At 38.5% G+C, this 11,552-nt stretch overlaps 1 protein-coding gene across 1 annotated transcript in view; it reads right to left on the bottom strand.

The window, feature by feature from the left end:
* The window catches only part of AVIL (advillin), a 67,042-nt gene that overhangs the window by 44,519 nt on the left and 10,971 nt on the right, over positions 1-11,552 (bottom strand). Inside the window, exons 2-6 of the mRNA XM_070740726.1 lie at positions 7,381-7,477; positions 5,068-5,142; positions 3,604-3,800; positions 1,561-1,669; positions 1,339-1,449 (exon numbers count right to left, since the gene is read on the bottom strand). Of these exons, the coding sequence (XP_070596827.1) occupies positions 1,339-1,449; positions 1,561-1,669; positions 3,604-3,800; positions 5,068-5,142; positions 7,381-7,446 (558 nt within the window). The 5' untranslated portion in view covers positions 7,447-7,477. The remainder of the gene's footprint in view (positions 1-1,338; positions 1,450-1,560; positions 1,670-3,603; positions 3,801-5,067; positions 5,143-7,380; positions 7,478-11,552) is intronic.

The raw sequence follows: 11,552 nt of genomic DNA, 5'->3' as shown, positions 1-11,552 counted from the left end.
TGGATGGGTGTCAACAGACTCAACCCTGATAAGACGGAGTGGCTGTGGGTTTTGCCTCCCAAGGACAATTCCATCTATCCATCGATTAACCTGGGGGGGGATTACTGACCCTCTCAGAGAGGGTCCGCAATTTGAGTGTCCTCCTCGATCCACAGCTAACATTAGAGAACCATCTTTCGGCTGTGGCGAGGGGGGCGTTTGCCCAGGTTTGCCTGGTGCACCAGTTGCAACCCTACCTGGACCAGGAGTTACTGCTCACAGTCACTCATGCCCTCATCACCTCGAGATTTGACTACTGTAACGTTCTCTACATGGGGCTACCTTTGAAGAGTGTTCGGAAACTTCAGATCGTGCAAAATGCAGCTGCGAGAGCAATCATGGACTTTCCCAGATATGCCCATGATATACCAACACTCCGCAGTCTGCATTGGTTGCCGATTAGTTTCTGGTCACAATTCAAAGTGTTGGTTATAACCTATAAAGCCCTTCATGGCATCGGACCAGAATATCTCCGGGACCGCCTTCTGCCGCACGAATCCCAGCAACCGATTAGGTCCCACAGAGTTGGCCTTGGGGAAACCACAGGGACGGTGGAGGCCCTGTTTCCTCCCAGGAGATTCCTAGAGAGGCCCCACAGAGGCTACTCCCCGCCTTTTCCGCCCCTATTTCCTCCCAGGACATTCATAGAGAGGCCTCATGGAGGCTTCTCCCTGCCTTTTCTGGTTACAGTTCCGGAGGCTCAGGCTTGTAAGTGGAAAATAATTCTTGAGAAGAGGCAAAAAAATCTTAAATACCCGGTTCTTATCTAGAAAAATTCATAAGTAGAGGCATTCTTAGGTAGAGGTACTACTATAGTTCTATAAAACTTACATTCATGATGATATTGAAACAAATATAACAAAAGGCTGTTTGCCTTCCATATGTCTTACAATTTTTCTTTTCCCTAAACGAAGAGTTTTTGGCTATTGTTTTCTTCCCCACCCCATGGCTTTAAGAAGGGACATGCCTGACTCAAGGACAACAGGAACAATGAGAAACCCAGGTGCTTTTTCAAGAGGCAACTCGACTTTCTGTTTTTTCTTTGAAGACATTTCACTTCTCATCCAAGAAACTTCTTCAGTTCAGCTTCTTGAATTACAAGTGAAACATCTACTAAGAAAAAAACAGAAAGTCCAGTTGCCCCTTGAAAAAGCACTTTTGGGGCAACCATGACCTGGATGACTGAGAATCTCTATAGATGTGAACAAAGAGAAAGTTTTGCAAAACTCCTGTGCATCATCAGATGGAGCTGAGAAGACATAATCCAAGCAACCCTGCTACCCTTTTGGTCAACAATACCTTCAGCCGCTCCTGCTTGTTGCTTTCTGGACCATTCCACTGGACAATGATTTTACCCAGATCTAGGAGGAATACATCACCAAGGTTAAAGCTATTCCAGCTTATCTCCACCTGCAGATGAGGAGAATACAAGAACAGACAGGGAACGATCAAGGGATGCCGTCAATCAGCGTGGCTTATGTGAAATGCAACAGCCAAACCATGGTTGGGGCTCAAACTCACCTCTCTGGCCATAACGTTCCTTTTTCCTTTGACATGTAGAAGCCGCTTGACAGAGTAGACATTGGTCTCTGTATGGTTGAAGCCAGATGCCCGGCCTCCTTTCATGTAGCTGTTCCAAGTTAGAGGAAAAGGGGAAAAAGATATGATAGCCAGGCAAGCTGGATAACACTTCCTGAGGATTAAGAATATTAATTTTGATTTGGTGCTAAAGTTGACCCTTGGAAATGTATACAACTCATACCACCTGTGTGCATGTGTGTGAGAGAGAGAGGCTTTGTAGCTAATGTTTCAGGGGAATTCAGGGGATCGCAGTGACTGGGAACAGAGAAAGTGGAGATAGGCTAGAGATCAGGAACAGGGACAACTCATTCTCACCAGTATAGTTCTCTGTCAATTACTGTCAAGGATGGGTGGAGAATGTTTTAAATCCACAGTGGGAAAGTCTGTTGGTTGCACCTACTGTGGCATGACTATCCTCATCTATTTATTTTATTTTATTTTATTTTATTTTATTTTATTTTATTTTATTTTATTTTATTTTATTTTATTTTATTTTATTTTATTTTATTTTATTTTATTTTATTTTATTTTATTTTATTTTATTTTATTTTATTTTATTTTATTTTATTTTATTTTATTTTATTTTATTTTATTTATTTTATTTATTTTATTTATTTTATTTTATTTATTTTAATTTATTTTATTTTATTTTATTTTATTTTATTTTATTTTATTTTATTTTATTTTATTTTATTTTATTTTATTTTATTTATTTATTTTATTTATTTTATTTATTTTATTTATTTTATTTATTTTATTTATTTTATTTATTTTATTTATTTTATTTATTTTATTTATTTTATTTATTTTATTTATTTTATTTATTTTATTTATTTTATTTATTTTATTTTATTTATTTTATTTATTTTAATTTATTTTATTTTATTTTATTTTATATTTTATTTTAGTTTATTTTAGTTTATTTTAGTTTATTTTAGTTTATTTGTTTGTCGAACAAGTACAAGATAGCAGGTATGGATATAAACACAGACATAAACAAAGTAAATACAGATAAATGAGGACAACAGGACAGTAGGAGAGGGACGGTCGGCATGCTGATGTGCTTATGCACACCCTTTACAGATCTCTTAGGAATGGGGTGTGGTCGACAGCAGACAGTCTAAGGTTAATGTTTTTGGGGTTTAGGCAGTGAAGGGCTACCAATTTTTTTACTATCACACTGTTGGCGTGGCTTATGCAGGATGCCCTACATTTTCTTTCAACATCTTTCAGTGCATATTGGGTGCTCTGGGGTGGAGCTCCATTTTCGCTACCCCACTGCGTTCCCCCCTGTCTGGGCAGTAGCCCACCCCTGGGTTTAGGGAAGCATTGACCACACTGTTGCTGCAGTCGAGATTGGAGTGGTTTACATTAAGTTTGTATTTATTGTGTGTTGTTCGGTTGTAATGTTGCGGTTGAAGCTGAAGTAGCCATTGACAGGTAGGACATTGTAGATCAATTCAAAGGTGGCCTACTTTTAAGTTGCCTAAGCCCAAGATTTCAAATCTGGTGGAATAAGGTATTCTGTTGCGAGTATATTCTATTCTATGCCATTCCATTGTTATTTATTTTATTATTTATTCAATTTTTTATGCTGCCCTTCTCCTTAGACTCAGGGCGGCTTACAGCATGTTAACAACAGCACTTTTTTTAACAGAGCCAGCATATTGCCCCCACAATCCGGGTCCTCATTTTACCCACCTCAGAAGGATGGAAGGCTGAGTCAACCTTGAGCTGGTGATGAGATTTGAACCGCTGACCTGCAGATCTAGCAGTCAGCTTTAGTGGCCTGCAGTACTGCACTCTACCCGCTGCGCCACCCTGGCTCATTCCATTCCATTCCATTCTATATTCTATTCTATTCCCCAGCCATCAAAGAGGCACACATCATATTCACCACTAAGGAAAGCCTACCCACCCACCCTCAAGGTCTTCTTCTCAAATGATCTTTTCAGCCTTTCGGCAAAGATCAGGCATACTCACATGACCCCTTTCTTAAAATAACCCTTGAAGATCTCAGATTCATAGCCTTGCACCTCCCGGTGCTGCACCGGGACTCCCCCGAGGTAGTCATCCAGCTGGATGGTATAAATGGCAGCAGAGCCCTGTTCATCTCGCGAGGAGCAGCTTCCAATCCAGTAGTGAACATCATAGGAAACGATGCTGCCCAGCTGACGGGTCTGTGGATACGATAAAGGTTATGGGGCACATAAATCAAAGCTGAATACTTGGGGACTGTAAACAGCTGGATTAAGCCTTACCTTTTATGTTTCTTCAGAAAATTACAGAAGGGATTTCACTGAGTTTCTGGGATGCTTCCATCTTAGTATTCCAGTGAGTTTGTACCCAAAGCCTCAAAAATATATTTTTTTAAAATCCTAAAGGTACATCAACATTACCGCTAGACAACTTAACAGCACAATTTGATTTGCAGATAATCTGAAGTTCAAAGTCCAGGTTTTAAAGCATGTTTTTCAACCTGGACACCTTGAAGATGTAAGGCCTTCAGCTCCCAGAATTCCCCAGTCAGTTGGGCATTGAATCTACACACTTTTACGTTAAGAAAAACCTTCTCTAAAGGTTGAAGAAAATTAGTACAGAGAGTAAAGTCCTTCTTTTGCTGGGCTCTTCGCTGCCTGTCCTAACAATCAGTTCTGGGATTGGATCATTGGTCTTTTTCCTGGAGTTACATAGTGCTGTTCTTTGTCCTATGACACCATCATATGTAGTGTTTGGCCTATGTAATAATAATAATAATAATAATAATAATAATAATAATAATAATAATAATAATAATAATAATTTATTGGACTTGTATGCCGCCCCTCTCCGAAGACTCGGGGCAGCTCACAACAATAATAAAACAATATAGCAGTAAAACAAATCCAATATTAAAAAAACATATATAAAACCCCAGCAATTAAAACCATACAGCACATACATACCAAACATAAATATAAAAGCCTGGGGGATGATGTCTTAGTTCCCCCATGCCTGGCGATATAGTTGGGTCTTAAGTAATTTGCAAAAGACAAGGAGGGTAGGGGGCTGTTCTAATCTCTGGGGGGAGTTGATTCCAGAGGGCTGGGGCCGCCACAGAGAAGGGTCTTCCCCTGGGGCCCACCAAATGACATTGTTTGGTCGACGGGACCCGGAGAAGGCCAACTCTGTGGGACCTTATCGGCCGCTGGGATTCGTGCGGTAGAAGGCGGTTCTGGAGGTATTCTGGTCCACTGCCATGTAGGGCTTTAAAGGTCATGACCAACACTTTGAATTGTGACCGGAAACTGATCGGCAGCCAATGTAGTCTTTTGGGCAGGTTTAACATAATAATAATAATAATAATAATAATAATAATAATAATAATAATAACAACAACAACAACAACAACAACAATAATGTTACATTATACAGAAATAAATGATAGCCAACTTTCAGGTTACTTACTGAAAGGAGAAGATAGCAGTCACCTTCATAGAAGTTGCCATGAGTTTTGGGAGGCACCAATACTAGATCCATTTTCTGTAAAGAAGAGCATACCTTTAAAAGATGTGCCCGAAGAAAACCATGCCTGCAGTCATGATCTTGACCCATTGGGTCTCTGCCCAATAGCAACAGCTGTTAGACTTATATACCGCTTTGCAGTGCTTTATGGACCTCTCCAAGCACTGTACAGTGTTGGCCTATTGCCCCCAACAATCTAGGTCCTCATTTTCCCACTTTGGAAGGATGGAAGGCTGAGTCAACCTTGAGCTTGGTGAGATTCGAAACTGCTGGCAATCAGCAGTCAGCAGAAGTAACCTGCAGTACTGCATTGTTACCACTGCGCCACCATGGCCCAACATCTCCAACCTACAAGCATCCCTCGTTCCTGAAGCCAATAAGGGCAGTTTCCTTCTACTGTAATTAAGTGTGTACCAGACATTCATTTCTATTGTTTACTTTGACTTTAATGATCTATTTAAGGAACTCTCAGAAAGTAGAATGGTATTTCCAGATAGACATCTGGGGAATTTTCAATACATTGCAAAGGTTTTGATGCAACGGCATAGAACAAGAATAGCAACTTCAAAGCTATTATCATCCCATCTGGTACAGAAGTGCACAGGGAGTCCTCAATTTACAACCACAATTGAGCTCAAAATCCCTGTTGCTAAGTGAGAAAGTTCTTTTGCCCCGTTTTGCAATCTTTCTTGCCACATTTGTTAAGTGAATCCCTGCAGTTGTTCAATTAGTAACATGGTTGTTAAGGGAACCTGACTCCCTCAATGACTCTGAGAAGTTTGTAAAAGGTGATGTCATGTCCCCAGGACATTGCAACCATCATAAACAGGAGTCAGTTGCCAGGCATCTGACTTTTGATCATTTGACCAGAGGGAGGACGCAATGGTCTTAAGTTACTTTTGCCAATACCGATGTAACTTTGAATATCACTAAATGAACTACTTAAGCCAAGGACTACTTAATTGATAAACTCTGAATCCAAAATCAAATATGGGCACACTGCATTAGGTCAGTTCTCTGGATATGGCGATAGTCAGAGGTTGCAGAAGACACTCTGAAGTGTTTATTTTACATTTCCCCCTAAAATACCATGTGGGAACAAGAGAAAGAGGTCAGTGACTGACATTTATGTTCTTACACTATGAATATTTCACCAAGTCTTCTCTAAATTTGGGGAGAGAGGTGCTGAATTGTCTGTTATCCTTGGCCTGCAAAAGCCATCTAATTCCATCTCAAAGGCCACAAAGCTCCCAGCGACCGATTAGAGCCCACAGGATTGGCCTTCTCTGGGTCCCATCTATCAACTCAGCAGTGTCGGTTGTTGGGACTACGGGGAAGAGCCTTCTCTGTGTCAGCCCCTGCTCTTTGGAACCAACTGCCCCCCAAGGTCCGTACTACCCCCACCCTACTGGCTTTCCAGAAGGCCTTGAAACCTGGCTTTGCTAGAAGGCCTGAGGGCTGTAAGAATTGACACCCTTAATTCTGGCCTAGATATGATTGATTGGGATGCTTGATATGGTATGAATGTATTGATAATATTTAAGGGTTTTTAAAAAACTATTATTGTAAATTAATTATTTTTGATACTGGTTTTATTATTTTATTGTTGATTCATTCAAGAGTGGGCGGCATACAAATTTAAATAAACTTAAATAAACTTAAATAAACTTAAATAAACTTAAATAAACTTAAATAAACTTAAATAAACTTAAATAAACTTAAATAAACTTAAATAAACTTAAATAAACTTAAATAAACTTAAATAAACTTAAATAAACTTAAATAAACTTAAATAAACTTAAATAAACTTAAATAAACTTAAATAAACTTAAATAAGCAAATAAGCAAATAAATAAAAAACATAAGCACCCAAAACTTTTACTTTCAATTTTAAAAAGACCCAAAACAGAAGTATTTTGTAAGATGGGTTTTTGTGTGTGGAGGTTTTAAACTTCTATAGAGTCTACTATTTTTATAAACTTTACCCATCAAACAGTGGTGGTGTTGCAGGAAAAATACATTTAATACTCAGATTTAATCTCAGACACATCAAATTTCCTCTAGATGAATGAGCCAGTCCATAAAGTGCAGTCATAGGATTGGTACTTAAACACCTTTACAATCTACCCAGGATGTTACCTAGACGTCAGGTTCTAAAGAGGCCCAACATGGAACGAAATGGTCAACCTTCAACAGTGAATCTGGGAGAGGAAAGAAATCTTCAAATGGACATTGCAAGAGCTGCATTTATCCCACCTCAACTCTCCAGATGATCAGTCCGGGCATATTGGTTACAGCCTTGAAGGCGTTGGTCAGAGCCATGCTGTCTTCTAATCTTTAGATTACTCACAACCTGCCAAGGAAGAACAAAGGCATCTTCGTTAGTATTCTCATGAAAACATTGAGAGAGGTCCTCCATCGAATGAACATTATAGCACTTAGCACCTAGACTTACAGTATATACCACTTCCCGGTACTTTATAGCCCCCTCTAAATGGTTTACACAGTCATCATATTGCCCTCTCCAAAAATCTGGGTCCTCATTTTACCCACCTCAGAAGGATGGAAGTCAGAGTCAACCTTGAGCCAGCGAGAATCGAACTGCAGGAAGGTGGCAGGTAGCAGCAGAAGCCTGCAGTACTGCATTTTAACCAATGTGCCACCACGGTGGTCTCAGGTTCCCCATCCCACACTTTTTGACTTAAAGAACATGCTGCAAGCAGTCAACCCTAGAGATTTGGATGGGTTAAGACCTATGTGTCTTCAGGGCCAATCCCTCACATTGGAGTAACTTGAACCTAGAGAGCCAGTCAGTTCCCACCATTTTATTATTCTTTTTAAAAAAGAACTGAAGAGTTTACTCTTCCATGGGTCTTTTGCTGAATGAGTTTTAGGGGAGCTACATTTAAAAAAAAGATTATGAAAAGGTATGGGTACACAATTGGAAAATAACCAAATCGATTTCCTTCAAAGAAAATCAAATTAAAATGTTCTATAGATGGCATCTTCCACCATACAGGATTTCAAAGATGTTTCCAAACACCTCACCTATTTGCTGAAAGTGTAAAAAAGAAATTGGCACATACTTTCACACATGGTGGACTTGCCCCAAAGCTAAGATCTATTGGAATAAGATAGAAAAATGGTTAAAGGAAATTACAAATAAGGAGATTAAGAAGACTCCAGAATTTTTCTTATTAGGTATTACTGATACAAAATACAAAAAAGAAATATATTATTTAATAATCCACATATTAGTAGCGGCAAGAATTGTATTTGTGCAAAAATGGAAAGAAAAGGAAATTCCAAAAGATGAAGTTTTTAAGAAAATTATGGAATGTGCAGAATTAGATATGATGACGAGAAGGTTAAATAATCAAATGGAAACAGAGTATTATAAAACTTGGGATAAAGTATATACACGTAATTGGTGGAATGTTAATAAAGATTATTAATGGTACAAAAATAAACTATAGAAAAGTTAGACTTACTTGGTTGAATATATTGTATACTGGTATTTAATGGATAAGTTTTTAGTTTTATTCATTGATCGAGATTGAGATACAACGAAAATGCTGAAGTATGTAGATTTTACATCATACTAAAGATATTAAGAGATATGTTATTAACAACTTTTACCTTTCTGTATTGATCTAATTATAACTAGTCATTCTTTTTTGTATTAGAAGACTTCTATGCCTAGCGGAGCAATAGTAGCTCCTTTACACGTTAAATGTTGTATGTCTTGTTTTGTCTCATATTTTTTTAAAAATCTATAAAAAATAAAAAAAAATAAAAAAAGATTACATATTTGTAACATTTTAGGTTTTAGGGATGTTTTTCATGTATTGTTGTAAGCCACTTAAAGTCATTGAAAGGCAGCATCTAAATAATAGCAACAAATAAGTAGTTCAGCCTACTGCAGCCTTCCAAAGCAGACCAGGGCTAGCACATCTTGGAGAGCAATATTCAAAAGCAGTCACTTTGCACTGTTAAACACATGAGTTCCAGTTTGTGTTCTGACAGACACAAGATAATAGTTTGTGAAGTGCATAATAGGTTCATAATAACAACTGTCATCATGATTATTAATAATTTTTGACGGTAGTTGCTTTTTATAATAAGTCTGAAAATTGCTAGTTTTGGATATGTAATAATTTAATTACGATGACTATTATTTAGTATGACAGCAAACCACTAGGGGGCATGCTTGCTGTGTGTGTTTTAACTAGGTTAGGGAGAGATCCCGATTTTTACTAACCAAGAGGCGTCATCAGAGAATTTCATAGAATAGCATAGTTTGAAGAGGCTAATTGGAGGTCTTCTAGTCCAAACCCCTGCTCAAGCAGAAGACCCTATATGGTATTTCAAAAAAATTGTGGTCCAGTCTCTTTTTTAACAGCCTCCAGTGATAAAGCACCCACAACTTCTGAAGGCAAGCTGTTCCACTGGTTGATTGTTCTCACCATTAGGGATTTTTTCCTTAGTCCTAGGTTGCTTCTCTCCTTGGTTAGTTTCCATCCATTGTTTCTTGTCTTGTCTTTTGCATGCTTTGGAAAATAGTTTGACCCATTTGATCATTTAAGTCCAAACGCTTTTTCTGATACATGTACAAAACAATATGTCCCATTCAACGTTCCATTCCCCTATGGCAGGGGTAGGCAAAGTTGGCTCTTCTATGACATGTGGACTTCAACTCCCAGAATTCCTGAGCTAGCATGATTGGCTCAGGAATTCTGGGGGTTGAAGTCCACAAGTCATAGAAGAGCCAACTTTACCTACCCCTGCCCTATGGCATGGCTGAGAAGCCGAGTTCAAATGGTCAAGTTGAATCAGACATGGGACATCCTGCATGATGCTAATATGGAGATGTGTAACTTTGGATGTTCACATCTATGTGTTAAAAATAATATGAGTATGTGCATTCAGATGATGATGCAGAGAGAATAGTTTGGCCACTCATGTTTCAAGATTTCTCATTGTCCTCTATGGCAATTTTAGAGGATTTCTAAGTTTTCAATTATTGTTGACTTTTTTTTCTCAACCATCCTTGACAAGCTGGCTGGAGTTGATGGAACTTGGAGTTCACTAACAAAGCTTTCTCACCCTGGCTGTGTGGCACCAGTCATACAGGGTGCATACTGTGTTTTTGGGAGCATGAGACACATCTTTCCCCCCACCAAATAGGGTGAAAACGTGGGTGTGTCTTATACACTGAATATAGCCCCAATCAGCCACCCTACTCCTTGGCCTCTGCCTCCCAGCAATTTACCTCCTTGCAGCAAACAGAACCGAGCCTGTTAAGCCAAGCAAGCGAGTCATTATCAGCTTCCTGACCCTCAGCTGATTTGAGGCCACTGCTGAACTGAAAGTGAAACTAGCTGCAAAGAGGCAAATTGCTGGGAGGGAGATGCAGATTTTTATTTTCTGCTGAACTGGATGCAAAGTGGTAAATCAATAACTATAAATGTCTATACAATGTTCAAATTATTAGACTTGTTTTTTAATGACTGCTTTATTATTGTTCTAGAGAACAAAATGAAGAAGCTTTTTAAAATAAATGCTTGATCTGATAAGGCCCAGTGATATTGTATCTTCTTTTAAATAGTAGAGAATAACTATACTTCCAGAAAGCCACATCAATTATAACAGGATCTGTAAAAGTATAACCTGAAATGTAGCAATGTCCCATTTAATATTAAGATAAGGCAACCTTGACTTTAGTCATGTTTGGAGTAGATCTATTTAAACAATTGAGAGGAGTTAGTGTGACTACATTTAAGAAAACATACTGGCATTAATATACTACCATAATGTACATTTCTCCAATTCTGTGCTATTTCTATGGGTCAGTTACACATGCACAGAAATACACGGCAAACAGTGTATATCATCTGTGCTGTTTGCTCCTTGCTGGAAGACAAATTTCTGGGAGGCAGAGGCAGAATTTCCCCCCCTTGCTTTCCTCCCCCCAAACTAAAGTGCATCTTATACTCCAGTGCATCTTATACTTCAAAAATACGGTATGTCAAGCATAGTGTAGGAGAATGGATTCAGCGAAGGAATTAACATATCAGTCTGTTTCGATTTTGTCTGGTTTGGTTCCCCTTCTGCCCACTATTAAATTCATCTTCCCAACTTTAATTCAGTTTGCAACCAGGAAAACATGCATCCAAAATATACACAGTTCACATTGTGTGTCAACATTTTGCAAGGAACATTTCCCTAATCGAAATACAATTTGGGATGTCTTTTCATTTCCTTACCTTATTAAAATAAGCCTACGGTGTGGCATGCTTCTTTTTAAAGTTGGAATTGCCTAGCGAATTCTGAATGATGGGAATTTCAACACATGAACGGATGCATTCTGAAGTCTGCATGATGGTTCAAGAGGGCAAATTGAAATCCAAATGAAATGAATTTCCTCC

This window comes from Erythrolamprus reginae, chromosome 2 (assembly GCF_031021105.1).
Source record: "Erythrolamprus reginae isolate rEryReg1 chromosome 2, rEryReg1.hap1, whole genome shotgun sequence".
Taxonomy (NCBI): Eukaryota; Metazoa; Chordata; class Lepidosauria; order Squamata; family Dipsadidae; genus Erythrolamprus; species Erythrolamprus reginae.
The sequence above is the reverse complement of the archived record's forward strand: the minus strand, read 5'-3'. Positions and strand labels throughout refer to the sequence as shown.